This window comes from Castor canadensis, chromosome 12 (genome assembly GCF_047511655.1).
Source record: "Castor canadensis chromosome 12, mCasCan1.hap1v2, whole genome shotgun sequence".
NCBI classification, from domain to species: domain Eukaryota; kingdom Metazoa; phylum Chordata; class Mammalia; order Rodentia; family Castoridae; genus Castor; species Castor canadensis.
This window is the reverse complement of record NC_133397.1, coordinates 80,759,638-80,781,931: the sequence shown is the minus strand read 5'-3', so window position 1 is coordinate 80,781,931 and position 22,294 is coordinate 80,759,638. Positions and strand designations below refer to the sequence as shown.

Sequence of the window (22,294 nt, the reverse complement as noted above, 5' to 3'; positions counted from 1 at the left end):
GAGGCTCCTGCAGACAAAAACATCACGTGTGGCACAGGCATACACCAAGTCCCGTGTAACTTTAAAGTACAAGCCTCACTGATGTCTCCTGCTTCTCTGAGAGGAAAACAGCAAACTCAATCTGGAAAATTGTGACAGAAAAATGACAGGCAGCCATTGGTATTTACATTCTTATTTGTAGTTTGTTTTTTTGATTTGCCTTTTAATTTTTTTCCTAGAAAAGAAAAACAACCAGGGGAATTTATATGACAAACTATCAGTGTCAGGATGGCAGGCGAAAAGAGAAAGTCCAGAGACATGGGAAGATAATAAAAAATAGGTTCCAAATCACGTGAAACAGTCCATAGGGGCATGTCCAGATCCTCATGAGATAACCGTTCACTTTGGCATGCGTGTTCGGTGCCTGGTCTTCTGGCCTGCCCACTCAGACGCTCATGGTCAGGCAGAGCTGGCCATATCTCAGAAACCTGCCAATGGCAAGCTCAGGACTTTACAGAAAAACAGACGTAACTTAGCTCCTTGGCTTTGTGCTCAGGTATCACATGGCAGCCTTTCTTGCCTTAGAGAAGAGTCTGGAAGATGGGAGAGTCACCTTGGGGCACACTTTGGCATCATATCACTTGTTGCAGACATGGTCTTCACCCACACAGGCATCCATGCAGACCTCCCCAGTCAGTCTGGACAAAGAAGGATGGGTACAGTACATGACAGTCTCCTTGTAGGCTCAGCTCAATGGCTCCTTGTACGGTGATAGGCTCAACTCCCTATCACCATAAGCATGGGAGGTGACTGAAATCTATCTCCTTTTCAGCTCAGCATTGCATACTGATACCAAAGAAGCTAGGATAGCTTGGCTATCTGGATCCACACTGAAGGTGTCTCAAGTTTCACCTACCTTATGCCTCAGGTCTCAGGGCAGAAAATTCAGCAAGACCCGGAAAAAATGGGGTAGCCAGAGTGATGGCCAGGCAAGAAAGAGCCAGTAGTACACTGTAAGACCAGAGTACATTCCAGAAGGGAAGAGGGGCATGCGACAAGCTGTAGCCCCAAGTAGCAGTCTAGGGGACACATTGAGTCTGAAGGATACAGCCAGACCTATCAGTCTGTCAGGATGGTCTTGATACCAAGCTTATGGGCTGCTGGTTGGCGTTGCTATGTGGAGAATAGAGGATCCTGCCCTGCCTGGCCCCTGTTCCTGAGCTGAAGCCAGGTTATATCTCAGTGCCGCAGTCCTGAGGAGCACCACGCTGGCCAGCCAGCCAGGCCACAGTCCTCAGCCCCTCGGGGGCCACAAGGCTCTGGTTCCACAGGAAGGCCCTAGGGAGCTGCAGTGGCTGGGAGGGAAGGAGCCAGGGCAGAGGTGTGCATTCTGTTGGGAGAGACCCTGGGAGGGGCGGCCAGGAGCTCGAAATGAGCTATGGTCCAAATATTGCAGAGCCATAGGGGGTGGGATACATTTCTGAAAAATAACAGACTTGTCCCTATTTTTAAAAGAGAATACAATTGCTGTTGCTTGGTTTTGTTTTTCCTTTTTAAATCGCTTATTTTAAAAGGTGAAGGGACAAGGAAATTGAGTCTCCTTCACTCTGATTCTGTAGAGGCACCATAAGTCTCCTGCCCAGTTCTCTCCAACCTGGCTCCAGCCATAGGAAGCCAGGACAGGGTGGGGAAAGTATTCCTCTGCTCCCTAAAAGCAATTCCTTCTTCCCAGAAAACCAGAACACATGTGAGGAAAAGTCAAAAGACTAAAGTGCAAGAAGTGGGCAGCCTGGGCCTGGGATACTCCAAGAATGAATGAGGGATCAGCCCAGAGCTATAGGTGTGAAACAAATGCTGAACCTGGTGAAGTGAGCCTGCAGGTCACAGTTCCCTTTCCCTTGTGCCTTGGTGACACTTCTCTCTGGGACTGTCCATTACCAGCAGCAACCCAAGAAAATTCCCAGTCCCAAAGCTATGACCCATAAGGGAAGGAAATTTGTCTGATCCTCCCCAGTTAATGACTAGTGACTGTGAAGGGAGCAGAGAGGAGCAAGAGGGGAAGAATGTGTTATGTAAAATCACTGAATCCCAGCTTTCAGTAGCAGGGACACATGGAAAACCCTAAAGACAGTCTCTCCTGGGAAAGGTTTCATGAAGATGGTCAGGGTCCTACTGGTAAGGCCTGCTGGGGGAAGGAGCTCCTCTGAGTGTGAGAGGAGCTGTGACTCAGGAGAAGGGGCTGCCAAGGAAGAAAGCTCTGGCTGGTACTAGGGTGTGTAGGCAGGGGGTGGCTGGAATTGGTTGATGACCTCATATTCTGCAGGGTAGGGCTCATTCTCCTCCATCTCAGACAGCAGCTCCAGGGCCTGCTCCTCTTCTTCTGTAGGGTAGTGGCGCAGGAGATTCGCAGCAGTGGCCAGGATTGAGGCTCCACCAGCTCCTGCCACCAGGTAGAAGCTAACAGCAAAGGTGACGTAGACCTGGGAGCCATGGTACTTCTTATGTTGCTGCTGCTGGGCCAGGATGAGTTCAGAAGCCCAGTAAGAAAAGCCGATGACAGTGGCACACTGCAGGACTGGGGGACAGAGGGACAGCACAGAAGGGAGATTAGTAAACCTCTTGCAGCCAGGACAATCTCAGCCTTCCAGAGAGCCTGCCTGGCACCAGGCTCTGCAAGGAGGAGCTTTCTTGGCCATGGGATTCTTGGCCTGGAGCTGGGGACAGCTGCTTGACCCCATCTGGACCAGGCGGATTCTCTTTGTCTTAGGAATTTACAATTGGGCCAGGCTCATTGCCTTTATTCCTTGCTACTTGGGAAGCTGAGATCAGGAGGATCACAGTTCGAGGTCAGCCCAGGCAAAAAGTTCACAAGATTCCATCTCAATCAATAGCTGGGAGCATCCCAACTATGTAGGAGGCTGAGATTGGGAGGATCACAATTCCAGGCCAGCCCAGGCAAAAAAGTTTTCAAGATCCCATCTCACTAGGAAAAAAAGGTAGGTGTAGTGTTATACACGTATCATTCCAGCAATTGCAGGAAACTTAAAATAGGAGAACTGTGGTCCTGGCTGGTCTGGACAAAAAAAGCAAGACTCTCCCCAAAATAACCAGAGCAAAAAGGGCTGGAGGCATGATTCAAGCCACAGAGCTCAAGCACAAAGTCTTAAGTTCAAACCCCAGTACCACCCACATCCCCAATTAAAAAAAAAAAGAATTAGCAATTGGGATAGTAAGGCCGCTGGATATTTCTGAGCTGGAGTCGGCCAGCACGACCATAAGTCAAATCAACACACCAACCCAGTCATGGGACTGGAGAGCATCTGCATATAAGAGAGAAGGTTGGTCTGCAGGGACCCAGGAAGATGGAGAGAACTCAGTATGAATTCCAGTCCACAGGAGACAGCCTGGCTCCTGCCTTGCTCACTCCAGGCCCTAAGCTTAAGTGAACTTCAAATATTTTTAGAGAGTTCTGAGAGTCCTTACGGAGTTCTAACAACATCTCTCTACAGCTGAGCTGAGTAGGTTTGTAACCTGGCAAGTACACCCACAAATGACTGAAGTATCCGATGCTCAGTGAATGGCTAGTGCTTGTCACATGAACACATGGAATATGTCTGTTCATAGAAATGAGTCCCACATGCCATTCCACCCCATGGCAGGTCCTCCCTGACATGAGCAGGCCCAGGGCTTACCAGTGAGGATATGGGCAAAGGCATAGCGCCGGGTGATCTTCAGGGCTGGATGCTTGGGCCCGAAGACATCCAGAAGGAATGCAGAGAGACTACACAGGATGCCCAGGAAGCAGAAGGCAGCAATGACCCGCAGGAGCAGCACTGTCTGGGGGTTCATGCAGAAATCTGGGGTGGGGGAAACCAAAGCTTCAGGTCCCAAGTAACACCCTGGGGCAGGCAGTGCCCACCTGGGAAGGCACTCCGTTCCCCTCCATCACAGTCCCAAGGAGGCAGGGGATTCCAAAGGATGCTGTCTGTTCTTAGCTCCTGCAACCAGCTGGTCTGCAGAGGGGCTGAACAACCTCCACACTAGCAGACAGGAATCCTGGGTCACTGCTCCCATAGCTCTCAAGGGCCTTCTTTCCTAGTTGACTAGTCTGTGTGCAGGATTCCACTTCCTGTGCTTGCCTTGCCCTTCTAACCATTTTTTAAGAACCCCAATTAATTAGGCTGGCATGTTAACCTATTCTGCTAAAGGATGCACTGGGCTGGCAGACAAGCCCATTGACTTCTGAGCTAAGACATCCAGAGAAGCAAAGGCCAGAGGTCAATTCATGCCGATTCTCGATTCTCCATTAACTCATTCATTCCCTTTTATTCCAAAAAAATTGCTCTTCTTCCCCTCCCCCCACCCGTGACTGGGGGTTGAACTCAAGGGCCTACACCTTGAGCCACTCCACCAGCCCTTTTTTGTGATGGGTTTTTTTTGAGATAGTGTCTCACGAACTACTTGCCTGGGGCTGGCTTCCAAATACCATGTTTTAGATCTCTACCTCATGAGTTGATACAGATGTGAGTCACTGGCACCCAGTTAAGCTGCTGCTCTTGAAGACATTATACTAAGTGAAATGAGTCAAACTCAGAAGGACAGATAATGTATGACTGCACTCCTGAGATACCTAGACTAGTGAGATTCATAAACACAGAGAGTGGAAAGGTGGCTGCTAGGGTAGAGAAGGGGAGGACAGGGTGTTATTTAACATGTAGTTTCAGCTTGGGATGATAAAAAGTTCTGGAAATGGATGTGGTAGTGACTGTACAACAGTGTAAATATACTTAATGTAGCTGAACTAACATTTAAAAATGGCTAAAATGGGAAATTTTATGTATATATTTTACTGCAATAAAAAATAAGGAAAAAAAGAAGTTGAAGGAGTTTATAGAGAAATGTTAGGTGGGCGTGGTGGTACACACCTATAATTTCAACCTTGGAGGCTAAAGCAGGACGATCATGGAAGCCTGTGCTAGATAGTGAAACCATGTCTCAAGAAAATAAAATAAATTCTTTAAAAAAGTGTAACTACAAGAAAGCATTACATAAAATAGGAAAGACAGTAGACTGTTCTGTCATATTCATTTTTTTTGCTCACTCCCTGAACCCTACCTAGACAAAAGGAAAGACTTTTTCTTTTTTTTTTTTTAAGCCATAAACCCACTCAAAGAGAAAAGGAAGTGCAAAACAAAACTGTGAAAACTGCAAAGGAATTTAGATCACCTAGAACAGACTAAATAGAGGTGAAAGATAAATCAGCAGTGAGAAAAGCGAAGAAACAACTTGATTTACACCACAAAAGCTCCAAAAGGCTCAGAAATTGACAGCCCCAAGGGATGTACACTCTTACCAAAATAAGGAAGTAAACCAAGGAATAGGAGAGGCAGTATCCAAGGAGTCCCAGGGTCATGGTGAAGGGAGCTCCCAGCATGACAATTGTGTACCCGACACAGAGCAATTTATACTTCCTTACAGTACTTCAGTAGCACTAAAAACAACAAACACTCAGCGCTGGAGGCGGAGCTCAATTAGTAGAGTGCCTGCCTGGCAAGCATGAGGCTTGCCACAAAAAAAAAAAAAAAAAAAAAGGAAAAAAAAAAAATCAACTAGACAACACTGTCTATCTCCTTTGATAGCTGTGCAAACTGTCATAGCTTCCAAAAAAAAAGCATGGAATTGAATAAATGCTGATCCAACAAGAAGCCAGATCATGATTAAATATTTTAAGTCTTAATAAAAAGTATGAAATGGGCCTTAACTTCCTGTTTCTCCGCTCCTCTTTTTCAGATATTGGCAAGGTCTTCTTTCATTCAAGCCATGTATCATCAAGTGATTTAGAAAAACTTAGAAAGGACTGGCCAGAGTCAAGCTCCTTTCCTGAATCTTGAGGTCAAGTCAGCACTCTGTGGGGTGGTAATGATCAATCTCTAGTGCACATCCCAGTCACTGAGATGCTGTTGCGAGCATGTTTCAGGCTCCCAGAGGGTCTGAGTTCTAGGCCTAGCATGAAGCCTAAGAATCTGGATTTTAACAAGCAACCCTGGTAACCCCTGTGTAGGTGGCCCAAGTCACACTCTTCAAGAAATACCAATTCCAGACACTACAGGAAGAGGAACTCCTAGATACAAGTTCAAGAAATGGAGAAGGGACCCAATGCCAACAAAGCAGATTCAACCTAGCAGATATTAACATCATTGGGTCTTGGACAGAAGGAGGCCCCAGGTCTTTGTAAATGACAAGCATACACTGCCTCAGGCTAGAATTCTCCAGGCAGATATTGGCTAACCCAGACAAGGCTTATGTGCCTCCATCTGGCTTTGGGTCACCTACCAAGGTACCCTCAGCTATCTACCATGATCTTGTGTGTCGACCATCTGTTTGGGGGCCAAGCATCTAGCCTGGGTGATTGACTACTGACAAGAAGCTTGCCTGTGACATAAGTTCTACCACCAGCGAGCATCAGCCCTCATTGCATCCTGCCCTGCATAACCTTAGGCAGAGTGAGGGCCTGAAGGAATCTAAAAATCCATGGAGCCTCAAGGAAAGAAATGCTTCAGGAGGCAGGAGCTGTTTTCTGGCTATATTTTGAATATTGTTAAAAGCTTCTTGGGATCTATGTGGCATGTGGCAGGGATGGGGCAGGATGCAAGTGTTCTTGTGCTTCCAAGAATAACCTGCAGAGGCAGGTATAAAGGCTGACATCAGAGACCACTCTGCAGCAGGCCGTGGCAGACTCCACTCCCATTACTCTATGCAGCCAGGCACTCTGAGGGAAGAAAGAAATACACCAAGGCTTCAAAGACACTATATTTTGTTTTTTCTGCTGATTGGTGGGCACAGGATGTTCCTTTTATTATCCTTAAAAATGCACATCTATTATGTCCTATGTGCCTTATGTTTCATAATGTTTAAAAATAAGAAAGATATGCCCATGACAAAAAGCTTCACAGAGTTCATCCTTCCCCTTCCAGATGTTCACTTGCCCCTCCCCAGAGGCAAACATCAAAGTGTCTTGCACGGTCAGACACTGGTGGCTCATGCCTATAATCCTAGCTACTCAAGAGGAAGATATCAGGAGGATCATGGTTCGAAGCCAGCCCAGGCAAACAGTTAGAGACACTCTATCTTGAAACAAACCCATCACAAAAAAATGGTTCAAGGCGTAGGCCCTGAGTTCAAACTGCAAAAAAAAAAAGTATCTTGCACACCCTTGTGGGAGGAGCCTATGACAAGGAACAGTCACATACTACCTCTGTTAATCTTAATGGCCATTCTGGAGGAGTCATCACCTAGCTCAGATGAGGATTCTGAGGCTACCAGAGGTTAAGTGCTCTGCACGGTACCAACTGGAATGACCAGCAGCTTAATTTTCTCTGATGGAGATAATCAAATCCTAATAAGGAGTATTTGAATGAAAGATCAAAGCCAATATATAGGGCTGGAAACATAGCTCAGGAGTAGAGCATTTGCTTATTAGCATGCACAAGGCTCTGGGTTTGGTCCCCAGCACCCCAAAGAAAAACAAAAAATAAATATGAATGCTGTCTGAGCCAGCAGCTGCTGAGCTCACAAAATGGGCAGCTTGATAACTAGAATCTAAGAAACAAAAAAAAGCAAGAAAAGTTCAGGTCATCAAACAATAAGAAGTACTCATGGGGGGACCTAGTGGGCAAAACCTGTTTAGTATGTTGTTTAAGCCACTGTAGCACTGCAGCTACCAGCATCTAGCTGGGATGTGGTCAGGACACCAGAAAGGATCTCAACCCAGGGCCAAATCCTAGGTCTGCCTCTGTAATCCCATGGATCAAATGAAAGCAGCAACACCTGCCTCCCCCATCATAGGGTGCACTGAGAGGGTCAACTGATGCTGTGCCCAGGAAAGAGCAGCTGCCTGTACTGTTACTGCCCCGCTAACCAGGGGCTGTTTTAGCTGGGTCACAGCAACATCACCCTGATATGCCTTTTACTCTTTAAAAAATGTTTTCTTATTTCTATCTATCTATTTATTTATTTATTTTTGAAGTAATGGGGATTGAAACTGGGGCCTTGTGCTTGCCTAGCAAGTGCAATACCACTTGAGCATCAGCCTGTGCCTTTCCTTCTTGCACTGAGATTTCCTGGACCAGTGGTCAGAGGAAAAACCGACTAAAGCCACACTAAGGGTCTGCCCCGCCAGAGAGGAAATGTGGTACAGAGAAGGGGCTTCTACCCCAAAACTTGAACAGGTTTTGTTTCAACTGCCACTCTACTCCAAAGCTATAAGCTATGGGGTAGGGTAAAAGCTAAATGTGAACTTTCCTTTGGGTGATTTTAATGGATAATCAGAAGCCTGCCACCGGCCCCCCACCCTGACACAGGTGGTCTTTCATCAGGAGGGTCTCAGAGTACTGAGGCAGGAGAGGCCATTATCCCAGTTATGCTGAGTGCCCAGCTCAGAATTTCTCCTGAGGCCACTATCTCAATGTGTCTCACTTCCCTTCCTACACAGGGAAGGACAATGAACATTCACTCCCTTGAGAAGACTGTGAGACACAAAGCCACCAAAGATTATATAGGTGTGACTCTATTTGTGGGAGAGAAAGGGCACACAGGGCAAGGCTCTGTACTTAAGTTCAAGCCAGGGGTATGGTCCATCATACTCTAGCAAAACAAACACATCCTACCCTCCAGCTGTGCTCTGGCCTCTTTATTCTGGTAAGCACTGCTTTACCATCCCTTCTAGTCATCCGGGAAGAAGGCAGCTGCTGTGTAATAGGATTCTGAAGAACTGACTTTGCCCAAGGTCACTACTGAGTCACCCAGCTAGATTTGTTTTGAAGGCCCTGGCTCTTCCTGTCTACCTGCTCATTGCACCAACCCCCTCCTGACCCATAGGAAGGAGGACTACAGTGGTTTCTGACCAGCCCCCACTGTGTCTCAGCTCCTTTCCTCCTCACTTGGGTCCCTGCAGAGTAGAGGCACCACTTCCTCCCTGCCTCAGTCCCGCTCTGCATCATCTTGCCTTCTCAACCTTCCCTCAGTATGCTTTTTGGTTTCTAGACAGGCCTCTGACATAAGCCATCAATAGGGCCTCCTAGTACCCAGAGGGTCATTCTACAGATACCAATGGTGCTATCAGAGCTGCCTCAGGACAGGTCCCTCAGGACCTGGCAGTGCTGGCTACATGTCATCATACCTCCTGCCTGTCACAGACCCTCCCTGGAAAGCTCTTGATTTTCCAGTGGCTATTGTCAGTCATGATGCACCTGACTATAAATCCCAAACTTCCTCATTCTCCAAAGATGCTCCCTGAGGCTGCTGTTGGGGCTGCCCTTTGCTGGCCACACTGGAAAAAGGCAGACAGGGCTGGGAGTCCTCTTTCCCAAGGCCACTAAAGGCCTGAGCATTTCTCTGGACTCAGGCCCAGGTTGAAGAGCTATGAGAGGAAGCTGGCAGCCCTGGGGGGAGTGGAAGAATTCAGGATGGAATCTGCTGAGCTGGTTGGCATTTGCTAAAGCCTCCAAGAGGTGACAGCAGAAGGTGGCTTTTCCTCAGGATCTCTGAGGCAGTGTGAGGTAAAAACTCAACTAGAATAGGGAAATGATAAGCCTCAGGCCACTATGACTGAAAGAAAAAGAAACTTGGAGAGCACTAAGGTGTGGTGGTCATAGGTAAGGACTGGAGTCAACAGTACTCAGATTAGCTGTGTATCACTGAGCAGATTACTTAAACTCAAAATCCCAAACTGAAAGCTTTGTGAAGTAGGGCTGATGACAGTGCCTACCAAACAAAGGTGTTGTTTAGGAGAATCTAAGAGCAGGTATGTAGTGTGCTTAGCATAATGCCAGTGCCTCGAATACAGACAGGTGTTCCAGAGCCTGCTCGGCCACCCCACTCCCCATCACCTGCAGAGATCTGGCAGAGTGTGTTCTCCCTCTGGAAGTATCTATATGCACCACATTTGTGCCACACAGTACAATATTCTGGGCTTCCAGGTCATGACATCTGTTTGGCCCTGAAAATTAGCACAGTTGCACAGGATACCATATGTCTGGGTACCAAAAACCAACAGGTGGAGAAAAAAAGGAGAGGAGAAGCAATCAGGAACTCCTGATTCCACACCTTCTGTGATGGCTCATGAGGCCCCACTGCCAACTCTATTATCAGGCACGAAGAGCTCCTGGCTGGCAATGGCCGAGACAGCCGCAGGCAAGCAGGCAAAAACTACATAGGCTAAGATATCTAAATACATAGCAAATGCAGGGTAAAGGTTAAGGCAACATGCTTTAAAAATACAAGTCTGAATAATTTCTTAGAAAGGGTAAATATGTATATGAACAAAGAAGAACCTGCACTAAGAACTTAGTTTTATTTTAACATGCCTTTGACAAGGATGCATACCAAAGTACAGTATCATGAGATCATTCTTTACAACAGCTGAAGTAAAACAAAGGATAAAAACCATCAAGGAGGGGTGGGGGCAGGGGGGAGAAATGAACCAAGCCTTGTATGCACATATGAATAATAAAAGAAAAAAAAAAAAAAAACATCAAGGAGACAGCACCATTTTATACTGGCATCAACAGATGGGAGGTAATTTCAGCGATGCCACCCAGCTGGGCAGCCAAGCGAAAACTACTTTCCGAGCCAGTTTCCTGGATCTCTGAATAAGGATGTAGGATCAGATCAACTCCCCCTCTATCGTGAATTTTATGAATACTCACCCCCACACACACACCCTAGAGATTGATGATCTGCAAAGAGGAAGCAGCTCCTAGTTTGTGTGTGACAATAAACTCCTGAAACACGAGGGGATCAAGTACAAAAGGCCTGAATGAAATGGAGGGAAGGTGGTGGTTGTGCTCTCAAAGCAAGTGCAGCAGAATGTGCTGAGGGGAAAACCATCCAGACTCACTCAAATTTTATAGCCTTTGTGCCATCATCTACATGTCAGGGAAGCAAACTGCGTATCACAACACCTCCCTCAGGTGTATAAACTGAGTTTTAAAGACCCAACTGAGTCAATGGTATCAGGAGAGTAAAACATGGAAACAAACCAGAAGCCCCCATCCTGTTGTCTATAAAATCATTCTAAAGCTTCTAAAACTCAAGAGAGAAGCAAAACATCAAGAGAAAGCTCCAAAGATGGTAGGCCAAAGGAAAAGGCTTTTCAGCCTAGACCTGCAGCAGTGGTGTATAATCTAATGCTCAGAAAACTTGGACCTTTTCAACAGATATCAGGGCCTGAATCCTTCATGAGGCAACATGCATCTCTCTAACAGGAAGGGCTTCTGATACACAGGGCAGCAGATACCTGGAATGCATCATAGCCAAAGTAGTGAAGAAAACACAAAGATCTCCAAGAATGGTTCAAAAGACTGTTCTTGAGAGTGATGAATTGTACTGTTCCTAAAGACTGTTTGGGGTCCACTGACCACTTTTAGGTTAAAAACCAGGCAGTGCAGTCTTCTCTCACACCACACAGCCTTTACCCTCACTTCTGGAGACAGGATGAGACTGCATGAGCTATGGTGTTGGCTGGGACAGGCCTTCCTGAAGGTTCTGGACTCCCTCTTCACCCCACAGAGAGAACAGTCACTTTCTTCTGTCTACCTGGCTGAGAAGTGTGATGATAAACAAAGCAACCTTACTTCAGTCAAGCATAGTTGTGAAAGCCAATTCCAACTATTGAGAGTGATGATGGAACTGACCTCTGATGACCTAAAATGACAGACTTCTGCCCTTTCTCTAATAAAAGTCCAATTACCACAGAATACTAAAATGTCTTTTAAAATCTAGTCATATTAAAAGTTCCTTTTTCTCCATCAAGTTGGCTGCCCCAAGCAGCTGTCCTGTGTCCTACAGGTTCCTTAGAAATGGATGGCCAATGGTGATACCTAGCACCCTTATCTTTTCTCTACAGACGGCGTCCTTCCTCTGGCAGAATCCTAAAATAGCAGCAGTCCGAATTAGCATGGCTGTGAGTAGGTGCTTAGCTGAATAACATCATAATTAATGAGGGGCTGGACCCCAAACAGAGCCACCTGGTGGGCATGAACACCAGGCAGGAACAGGGCTCTTTCCTGCAACCAAAGTGCCTGCCCTCCGGATATCTTAGCTTCAGCCAGTTCGACAATCTGCACCGCCCTCCACTCCCGGGGGGCAGGAGCACAGCGCTCTCACCTTTCAGCAGGTCCGGGTGCACGTAGCCCAGCACGTCGGAGACCCCCAACTCCTGGCGGGAACAGGTGCCTCCGTGGATGTGCAACCAGGCGGGCTCGGCGAGGGCAGTGCATAACGCCGTGATGGACAGGGCACCAGGCAGGGCCGAAGCCAGACTACGCTCCGGCTGCTTGGGCAGAGCGCTGCCTCCCGGGCTCCTCCGCCGGCGCCCGCCAGGCAGCCCAGCGCCTCCCGGGGCATACATGCCCAGGGCCGCCCGCCGTCGCTCTGCGGTCACTGCTGATCGCCGCCGACCTCCGCGGGGCGCGCAGAGCCTGCCTGTCCCAGGGAGAGCAATGTACTGGGTCGCCGACGCGGGGCTGTCAGGACCAACAGCGGATGGGGGAGGGGGTGGAACCCAGGGCTGAGCTGAGACCCGAGGACTGCAGGGATTCGGGGGGCGGGGACGGAGGACTCCGGATTAGGGGTGCGGGAGGAGGACCCGGAGAAGGCTGTGAGCTAGGTGGGGTCTGGGCAAACCAGGATAAGGGTGGCGGAGGCACTGAGGATCCGGTACTGAGGAGCGGGGAGAGAAAGGAGAATCGGGACCTGGGTTCTTGGCCAGAGGGTACAGAGGGGCGGAGGACGCAGCTGGGCCGCGGGAATCAGGCACCCGGGATCTGGGACCGGCACTTTGGGGTGAGACCCGGGTGGAAAAAAGACCCTCCCCACTCTGACCCCTGTTCCTCACCGGTCAGCAGGCCTCAGGGCAGGAATGGCGCCACTCCGGCCCGTCACGGGCTTCTCAGCTGCCCGGGGCCGAGCGATCCCAGGCCCGAATCCCGCAACGCCCAGACAGACCCGGGCCGAGGCACTTCCGGCTTCCTCCTCTTCTACCTCCGCCTCCTTCGGCTCCCCGCCCCGCCCCCCGCGCACGTCACGGCCTGCGCACGCCGCAGGCTCTCCGAGCAGAGCCTCATGGGATCGGTAGTTCCGAGCGGTCCTGTGAGGCTTCCCACGAAAGAGCGAGGGGAGCGACTACAACTCCCAGAGGGCCGTTTGGCAACAACAGCGGGCGCTTCGGTTCCCTGATCGACCCTGACCCTCGGGCGGAAGCCGGAGTCTGCGGCGGCAAAGGGGTGGGCGCCGTGGATCCGCCGTCTGCGCGCTGACTCTGCCCGTTTCCTCCTCATCCAGCTCCGACCATCATGAAGGATTCGCTGGTGCTGCTGGGCCGCGTTCCGGCGCACCCTGACTCGCGCTGCTGGTTCCTGGCCTGGAACCCCGCGGGAACCCTGCTGGCCTCGTGCGGTGGCGACCGTAGAATCCGCATCTGGGGCACCGAGGGTAAGGGCTGGCCTAGCTTCGCGACCTCTGGTACGGAGGTTCCGCGCGCGCGTAGTGTGAATGCCGGAGGAGAGGCGACTTTAGAGTGGGACGTTAACCCGAGTAGGGTTTGTCCGGGATGCAGACTGTAAGTACTGGATGCAAAACGTCAACAGACAGGCTAGGAGTGTTACAGAAATTGGGATAGTTGCTGAGGCAGGAAAATGGGGAGGGGGAGGAGAGTAATTTGCAGCATTTGGGAGCCATTGACAGTTTTAAATTAGGAACGTGACACCTCAGATTTGTTTTAGAAGGATGCCTCCAGAGGAAGTAGGCAGTTACATCTTTGTGAAAGCATGTTGTTGAATGCAGATTGAGCATTGTCCCACTGCTGGACTTCAGCTGTAGTCCCTATTATTGAATGAATATACACCCAGCTCCAGAGCCTAGCCTGTCCTCTGTCTATAGGTGACAACTGGATCTGCAAGTCTGTCCTTTCTGAAGGCCATCAGCGCACTGTTCGGAAAGTGGCCTGGTCCCCCTGTGGGAATTACCTGGCCTCTGCTAGCTTTGATGCTACCACTTGCATTTGGAAGAAGAACCAGGATGACTTTGAGGTAACAGGCTGGATGGGACCAGATTGTTGCATGTTGGCTCTTCAGGATTAGTTTATGAACCAGAGCCCTCCTGAGCCAGTTGGGCTGTACCCATGAGAAGGCTATAGCCTTCTTAACTTTTGCACTATGACATTTGTGACCATAGATTTTGACTAAACCTTAGGAATCTCAGCCATCGTTAATTCTCACCCCTTTTCCTTTTCAGTGTGTAACCACTCTTGAGGGCCATGAAAATGAGGTCAAGTCAGTGGCTTGGGCCCCATCTGGCAACCTCTTGGCCACCTGCAGCCGAGATAAGAGTGTGTGGGTCTGGGAAGGTGAGTCCTTTCCAGGGGTAGTAAAACCAGCTCACAGACATTTCTCTCTGGGACCTTCACAGCTCATCTTCAGTTCCTTTTTTTTTGCAGAACTGGGATTTGCACTGAGCCTCATTCTTGCTAGGCAGGCACTCTTACTGCTTGAGCCACCCCACCAGCCCTTTTTTGTAGTTGGTTTTTTCAAGATAGGGTCTCACAAACTATTTTCCCAGGCTGACTTTGTGTCTCAATCCTCCTGATCTCTGCTTCCTGAGTAGCCAGGGTTACAGGTGTGAGCCACCAGCACCCAGCTCATCTTCACTTCCTTTCTTATTTTCTTCCACAGTTGATGAAGAGGATGAGTATGAATGTGTCAGTGTCCTCAACTCCCATACCCAGGATGTCAAGCATGTGGTTTGGCACCCAAGCCAGGAGGTAAGAGTCAGGCCAGGTCTCTTGGTAGAGGGAACTCTTCCTTGGTAGGAAGGAACTCTGGTGTGGAAGCTTGTACTGTCTTCCTGTGCTCTTCATCCTCAACCTGACTTTTATAGGACTCTATGTGTGTGAAAAACATTAGTCCCCTTGTAAAAACAGACCTTTGGGACTAGCCTGTCCTAGCAGGGGGAGGTATTGGAACCACAGGTACTTCCTGGGCCATACAGACATGTGCTAGGTCTCCTTCCCCTCTCCCCCAGCTGTTAGCCTCTGCCAGCTATGATGACACAGTGAAGCTGTACCGGGAAGAAGAGGATGACTGGGTCTGCTGTGCCACCCTCGAGGGCCATGAATCCACTGTATGGAGCTTGGCTTTTGACCCCAGTGGCCAGCGCTTGGCATCTTGCAGTGATGACCGTACTGTGCGCATCTGGCGCCAATATCTACCAGACAACGAACAAGGTGAGGGCCCAGGTAGAGCTAAAGGAGATTTCTCTCCAGGTTCACAGTCTGCTAAGACACATCTGTCAGTTGCAGCAAATTGGAGTAAAAGTAACATGTACCAGAAGAGGGTTCCAGATAGAGTGTTGAAAGAGTTGGGGAAAGCTTTGTGGAAAAGGGTATTTCATCCAAATGTGAGAGGGTGTGTAGGATTTTAACACAAGAAGAAAATTTCCAGTGATAGCCCAACAGCAAGCGTAGGCATTAGTGGTAGAACTGCCTGAGATGGGACAGAGGAAAGAAAGGGGTTGGGGAGGAATAAACTGGGTTGGGTCGATTAGTGGGTGGCCTTAAAAGGCAGGCTAACTAGTAAGATATAGCCTGTGGTGTAATAGGAATGTTTCTTCTCAGAATTCTTGTGTGGCCGGTGTGTATGACAGATAAGGAAAATGGGGACAGAGGCTTGGAGACAACCCATGACTGATTAAAGATGGGGTGAGGGAGGGCAAGTTAGGTTCTCCTGCAGTGATGCAGTTACTCCCCTGGACATAGACATGTCTTAGGCTTAAGAGAAGTCTGTCGTGCAGGGGTGGCATGCAGCGGCTCTGATCCCAGTTGGAAATGTATCTGCACATTGTCGGGCTTCCACTCCAGGACCATTTACGACATTGCTTGGTAAGGCCTCCATCTCCCAACCCCCATTATAGGGATTTTAGAGATGTCATGACCCTGTGCTTCTGTCTACCACCTTGGGAATGAATGGGAGTTGAGAGCAGCCACCCCTGTTTCTTCAGATCAGGTCTGTCTACCATGCTGGCTTAGAGTTGGTTGGCCTGGGGTTCATAGGAGCAGGAAGCCAACCTAGACCCAGGTCTGTTCCAGGGTTAAGATCTCAGGCTATAAGCAAATACAAAAAAGCAAAAACAAAACAAGACAAAGATTCCAGGCTGTGCAGGTAGTACTAACCATTAAGGTTCACACAGCATGGTACTGTCCTGAAATTACTCAATCTGTGGATTTATGATTGGGGTCTTTATGTTTGGTAACAGTGACTACTACTCTTACGGAAGCTAGAAAAGCCATTCACACAGAAGAGGAGGCCAGAGGGCAATTCTGACCCTGAGAATTGGATCTAAAAAATAATTCCAGTACATGAGAAAAGTTGATGTGCATTAAAATGGCTTTATGTTAGCAAACATTTTAGAATAACCTATATAAGAATAACCTAAGCTGGGCACAAGTGGCTCACACGCCTGTAATCCTAGCTGCTCAGGAAGCAGAAATCAGGAGGACCATGGTTGATTCTAAGCCAGCTGTGGTTCATAAGACCCTATCTTGAAAATACCCAAAACAAAAAGGGCTTTCAGAGTGACTCAAGTGGTAGAGCACCTGCCTAGCAAGCATGAGGTCCTGAGTTCAAACCCTAGTATCAAGCCCCCTCACAACCAAAAAAAAAAAGAATAACCATAATATATTCAACAAAATTGGGCTTACAGTGTGGTAAAATTCAAGTCTATTATATCATTGCTTAAAAAAAAAAGGTTAAGAATACTTCATGACATGGGCAACTGCGCATGCTAAATGGGAAAAGTACAATTCAGAATTGTATGTAGGTTGATTATTTTAGGTTATTTATACTGGGGAAAAACTAGGTGGAAGCACCTAAGACTTAGGAAGGTGATGTTTGTGGCTCTGTCTTAGCCAAGAAAGCTCTTTGAAACAGACTTTTCAAAGGCCTGAAATTTGGGAAGAGAACAGACCAGGGATTGTGGAACAAATTTAACTATCTGATTTGCCAAGTTGGGGAGACAGGAGGCATCTGCATACCCACTGATCCTGTGTTCCTCCCAGGTGTCAGCTGACAGGGGCCCTGGCTACAGCTTGTGGGGATGATGCCATCCGAGTGTTTGAGGAGGATCCCAGCTCAGATCCGCAGCAACCCACCTTCTCCCTGACAGCTCACCTGTGTCAGGCCCATTCCCAGGATGTCAACTGTGTGGCCTGGAATCCCAAGGAGCCAGGACTCCTGGCCTCCTGCAGTGATGATGGGGAGGTGGCCTTCTGGAAGTATCAGCGGCCTGAAGGTCTCTGAGCTACCTTGACTTGGGAGATTTATGGTTCCCCAGAAAATGTCCTAAGACTTTCTGTCACTCAGGACCTGAAAAGGCATCCTTAGCCCTTCATTTAATTTGGCTCATTTCTATTCAGACTTGGGTAGAAGTGTACAGCTACAAGATCTTTGACGTGAGGGCCTCAGTAGGCCCACAGAACATCAGTGCATTGTTATGCCACAGATTTGCTTGCTTTAGGGCATGGTGTTACATTTTGGGGGTGAATATAGTATTTATAATTGCTATATGTATGTAGGAGTGGGGTGTCTCAGACCTTTCTGAAATTGTAAGCTTTACAGAAGTATTCCATCTGTCCCAAGTTTTGTTTTATAAGGACAGTCACAGTTTTATAGAATTCCATTGTGATTTGTCTAAAGTCATCCCACTTGCCCCAGTTTCTAGATAAAGCCTTGCATTTAAGGCATTCAAAACTGAAACTTTTTTTCCTTAATGTAGGTTTGTTCAGAGTAAAGGGTCACCTCTGTTTTTGCCTTAGAAATCCTCACACGCTTCCTGTCATCTAATGGTAGTGTGGGGTATGAAAAAAATAAATGGGCATGACATGAACCCCAAAAGGGAGAATTATTCCTGGCCACAGGCCATGCATTCTCACTAGAGATGCAAACTGGTTCTTCAGTGAAGGGCAAAAAGCATTTTACAGACAATAGTTTGTGGACCTCTAAAGGACCACAGCACATCCTGTGGTGTTAAATTTCCAAAGTGGAGGGAATAATTAGGAAAGAGAATGAGTGATAGTGAAAATCAGTTGAGAAACACTGCCTATGTCAGTTCTTCAGTTTCCACTTGTCTCTTGACTGAGATGAATGGGTCTGGATATGAAGGTTGTCCCCAAAGTTTTAGCCTTCACTTCATCTCTTACACTGTGAAATCATGACCTTACATTTTAGAAAGGCAGCTGAGGCAGAATCTAAAGCACTGGTTCTTAAGATATTCTGCAGATCTCTAGGAGTCAAAGACCTTTTTGGGGTCGGCACCATGGCATAACAAAGACAGTAGCACCAAACCAACAAGTAGTTGTAGTCTTTACTGCCTTGCACCACAGTAGAAATACTGCCAACTTAATTTAGAAGTGTTCATGATAGAAGCAATAAAAATTATTAATTATATTAAATGTTGACCGTTGAGAACACTTCCAATACTCTGACAAAATGGAAAACATACATAAAGCACTTCTGCACACTGAAGTGTGTTGTCTTTAGGAAAAGCAGTTGAACAACGGAGTACAAGCTGAAGTTGCTTGTTTTTCATGGCATACCATTTTTACTAGAAAGAACTAGCAAGTCATGGTATTAGACTTGACTATGTGACATGTTTTGGAAAATGAACAGAACGGGGCTAGTGGAAGAGGCCCAAGTGGTACAGGGCCTGCCTAACAAGCATGAGGCCCCATGTTCAACCCCTAGTACCACCAAAAATAAAAACTGAAAGCAATCAACCTTCACTGATGGTGTTCACTGCCAATGGTAAAATGAAAGCTTAAAAGCCAAAGTTAGGATTTCCGAAAAGTTGTATTTCTACCAAAAGTTTTACTGATAGTGATATTAACAAATGTGATTTGTATAATAAAATGCACTGACATTTGGAAGATGTGCATAATTCAGTTAATCAAAATTTTCCAAATGACTGACACAGTGATGTTATAAAACCATTTAAGTAAGAAACTTATGCAAAGCATAAGGCTAGTGGGTTTAATGTACCAGTACAAGAATACATGGGATAAGGTTTCAGATCCCACATTGCCTTTAAGAAACTTTCACATATAGTCTTGGTGTAGTAGCATCCAAGAATAGCCAGTTACCTCAAAAGGTTATTTAAACTCCTCTTTTCCAATCTCAACTCCAACCACATATAACAGATTGAAGGCAGAAGCTGCCTAGAATCCTGACATGTATTAATAAGCTAGATTTTGTGATTGCAAAACTGTAACTTGCTACTCTTCTCCTTTAATTTTTTCATAGAAGATATTAACAATGAAATTACTTTAAAATGAGTTATTTTATAATTTTTAATATAGTAAATATCAATATAACCTACATAATAAAAGCTTTGGGGGTTCTTAATTTCCCATAGAAAAGGGCCCTGAGGTCAAATCATCTGAAATTGCTGACCTAGGGAAACTGTCCTTCAAAATTACCTTTCCTTTTTGTGCACATTTATTCCTTGAACAACAGAAGGCAGGAATTTGACAAGCCAAGTCTAAAGACTGGATTACAAAATTAGTTTACCAAAACTGGGTCGTATCTAGTTGCTACATTTTAATCCCCTTTTATTGCCGTCTCCTGTTAGGACTACAGCATTTCACATTGCCTATTTTGAAAATCCCTGACCTACCACACAGGAGCTGTATGGGTAACATACTGAGGAGAGGGGCAGAGGTCACAAGCCCAACTGAAAAACTACTTGCCAATGTTGCCTTCTCCTAACTGAAACCCAACGATGGCAGCTCTGTCCTCCACAAGAACTCAATAAGCAAGTTCAAAAGATTTATTTATTAGAATGTCTGACTCAAAAAGAACTACGAAGAGCATACTAAAAATGCTGTACACACTTTATGCTTGACGTGACACCTACGGATATGGGACCCAGAGTTTGGACTGTAAGGTGGCCAAAGGGAAAAGTAAGTGGAGGTGGGCTGGGACAGCACCAGCTCTGACTGGCAAGACCTCAGGCCAACAGACCTGGTCTCCATGACCAAGATCCTTCAACTGCACATAGTCCTGATGCAGGCTCAACTCTCCTCTACACATGATGAATTCTTCAGACTCAATCCGAATCACTGTCTGTCTCAGCTTCTTTCACATCCACGCTGAATTTATACTCTTGGTCACATCCCATATATGCATCACTCATGAAATACAGGGTATAGTTGTGGGCACCTGTGGCTGGGGCCACAAAGTCCAGCTTCACCTAGAAAGAGCAGGCAGAAATTAAGCCATCATGGACAAAGAGGAGATGATCTCCCCCTTCCACCACAGGACAGATGCGGGGGCCACTACATACACTCACCTTAGCCTTCTGCTGCAGAGTCAGCCTCTTGATGGAGATAAGGCTATTGGACTTGGCATCTCCAATCACCACCCACCAGCCCTCTTCACGTTTCTGTAGTGATCAAAGACCAAGAATTTTAGCATGTACAACTTGATGGCCACATGCAACAGAGAGATTGCTACAAAAATAACAAAAAGAAACCAGAAAGTTTTTCAGAGTTCCTTCCTGAACTACATTTTGATATACTAAGAATCTGAAACTGTTGAAAGGTGTCTCAAAAGGATTTAATCTAAGTCGGTAACCCAACTTTTTTTTTTTTTGGTGCTGGCTCATATCATTGTCTAAAATTACCTTCTCATTTAGCGTTTGCCCACTAAATCTAAGATTACACTATAAGAGCTCTGGTTTTTGGAACTGAGCAGCTTAGAGTTCCTCAGAGACCCTGGTAAGTATAAGACATATATGCCAAATAAGAAAAAGCTTAACATAGAGATGAACCAGCAGCAGAGACGATCCAAAGTCGGAATGTGGGGTCTCTTCTGAAGCCTTGCCTCTGTTAAGATGCCCTCTGCTGGCCACTCTATTTTCATAAAGACTGTGTGTCCCAGTTTAACACATTATTTCCTCAGAGCCTGCTGAAGATCTAGTCTACAGAACTAAACATGAAGTTTATCTGGTATCTGTTGTCAGCCTTCAATTAATCTCTCATACTAGATTTTCTTCATGGAGATAACCATGCAACTAGAAGCAAAGTGAAAAAGAACTGAGAAGGAAATCCAATTGGAAGTCCAAATGTCCTAGAATCATTTAGAGACAAACGCTTTTTTTTTTTTTTTAAACCAGCTCTCCTCTTTTGGAGGAAGCTTTTAGTTTGTTTTGCAGAAGGGGCTCATGATAACTTTGCTTAGATCAGCCATGGACCAGGATCCTCCTACTTCTGCTTCTTAAGTAGGTGGGACCACAGGCATGTATCAAATTCAGTGCCTCAATTCGCTAGGCAGGCAATCTTACCACCTGAGCCACTTCACCAGCTTTTTTTTTGTGATGGGGTTTTTCAAGATAGGGTTTCACAAACTATTTACCCAGGGCTGACTTCAAACCTTGATCCTTCTGATCTCTGCTTCCTGCGTAGCTAGGGTTACAGGCATGAGCCACCGGCCCCTAGCCATTATAAGTGCATCTTAATAGTCACAGAGTGATTGACAATACTGCCCAGCTTATATATACATATAGATGTTTGTTTGGCAATACTAGGGTTTGAACTCAGGGCTTCACACTTGCTAGGTAGGAGGTCTACCATTTGAGCCATACCTCCAACCCCAAATGATCTTTTTAACACTGACCGATCATTTAGATTATTTAAAAGCAAGCAGGAAAGAAAACGAACAATACATGACCCCCAAATAATTCTCTTTGTTATGAGTTCATTACCACTTTAAACTTCTTTCCCCTGGTGGGAAATGTACCCTGTACCCAGGACCTAGCCAGCGGACAGGGCCTTGAGTCAACACCTGATAAAGCCAGCTGCTAAGACATACCTGTGGGAAGAGAGGTGCAATAACAGGGCCTGTGACTTCCTCCTCTCGTTCCAGCTGTACCAGCACCACAACTGGCCCACCACTGCAGGGGAATCATGACAGCATGTGAGTGACATGGCATGGTCTCTCCATGCAATGTACCCAGCAGCGATCCCAGGGCAGGGAGCCTGGCCCTCATTGACTCACCTGCGGATGCTGTCCTTTTCAACCACTTCATAAGACAATTCGATATTAGGGTAGCGGTTACAGAAGCGGGCCACATCTGCAATCTGGCTGTCAGTAAGCTGAAGTAATGCATTTCTTTCTTCATCTTCCATCTCCATGATGTCAAAAACACTCTCCACTCCCTGCAATGAGCATGCAGAGGTCAGGAGAGTAGAGAACACAAACTATGAACT

General features: G+C 47.0%; 3 protein-coding genes across 6 annotated transcripts in view; 1 reads left to right on the top strand and 2 right to left on the bottom strand.

The window, feature by feature from the left end:
• Nucleotides 1-19,296, top strand: part of Ciao1 (cytosolic iron-sulfur assembly component 1) — a 38,301-nt gene extending 19,005 nt beyond the window's left edge. The window contains exons 2-8 of one of the 2 annotated variants that reach the window (XM_074050225.1): nucleotides 13,321-13,470; nucleotides 13,918-14,066; nucleotides 14,272-14,383; nucleotides 14,709-14,797; nucleotides 15,058-15,259; nucleotides 15,826-15,913; nucleotides 17,090-19,296. In XM_074050225.1, the coding sequence (XP_073906326.1) occupies nucleotides 13,332-13,470; nucleotides 13,918-14,066; nucleotides 14,272-14,383; nucleotides 14,709-14,797; nucleotides 15,058-15,259; nucleotides 15,826-15,913; nucleotides 17,090-17,330 (1,020 nt within the window). In that variant the 5' untranslated portion in view covers nucleotides 13,321-13,331 and the 3' untranslated portion in view covers nucleotides 17,331-19,296. Of the gene's footprint in view, nucleotides 1-13,109; nucleotides 13,471-13,917; nucleotides 14,067-14,271; nucleotides 14,384-14,708; nucleotides 14,798-15,057; nucleotides 15,260-15,825; nucleotides 15,914-17,089 lie in introns of those variants that run through there. The other variant, XM_020158654.2, reaches the window with a different exon arrangement.
• On the bottom strand, nucleotides 157-13,032 carry Tmem127 (transmembrane protein 127). Of its 3 annotated transcripts, none has more exons than XM_020158640.2 (4): nucleotides 12,875-13,032; nucleotides 12,145-12,503; nucleotides 3,672-3,836; nucleotides 157-2,554 (listed from the first exon to the last, which is right to left on the bottom strand). In XM_020158640.2, the coding sequence occupies exons 2-4, from the start codon at nucleotides 12,386-12,388 to the stop codon at nucleotides 2,247-2,249; spliced, it is 717 nt and encodes a 238-aa protein (XP_020014229.2). In that variant the 5' UTR covers nucleotides 12,389-12,503; nucleotides 12,875-13,032; the 3' UTR covers nucleotides 157-2,246. The 3 variants fall into 3 exon arrangements, with proteins under 3 accessions (XP_020014229.2, XP_073906327.1, XP_073906328.1); XM_074050226.1 differs by having other exon boundaries at nucleotides 12,145-12,462; XM_074050227.1 differs by having other exon boundaries at nucleotides 12,145-12,458; nucleotides 12,875-13,029.
• A 544-nt stretch (nucleotides 19,297-19,840) lies between the features above and the next one.
• The window catches only part of Snrnp200 (small nuclear ribonucleoprotein U5 subunit 200), a 37,958-nt gene continuing 35,504 nt past the window's right edge, over nucleotides 19,841-22,294 (bottom strand). The window contains exons 42-45 of the mRNA XM_020158645.2: nucleotides 22,083-22,243; nucleotides 21,897-21,978; nucleotides 20,377-20,469; nucleotides 19,841-20,277 (exon numbers count right to left, since the gene is read on the bottom strand). Coding sequence (XP_020014234.2) covers nucleotides 20,134-20,277; nucleotides 20,377-20,469; nucleotides 21,897-21,978; nucleotides 22,083-22,243 — 480 coding nt within the window. The 3' untranslated portion in view covers nucleotides 19,841-20,133. The remainder of the gene's footprint in view (nucleotides 20,278-20,376; nucleotides 20,470-21,896; nucleotides 21,979-22,082; nucleotides 22,244-22,294) is intronic.

Bases quoted from the DNA above. Each gene is read 5' to 3' on its own strand.
- Tmem127 (XM_020158640.2), bottom strand. From the start codon at position 12,388: ATGTATGCCCCGGGAGGCGCTGGGCTGCCTGGCGGGCGCCGGCGGAGG. The intron at 3,837-12,144 runs GTGAGAGCGCTG...CCCCCACCCCAG, and splicing joins GCACCCGGACCTGCTGAAAG to ATTTCTGCATGAACCCCCAG. The intron at 2,555-3,671 runs GTAAGCCCTGGG...TCTGTCCCCCAG, and splicing joins CTTTGCCCATATCCTCACTG to TCCTGCAGTGTGCCACTGTC.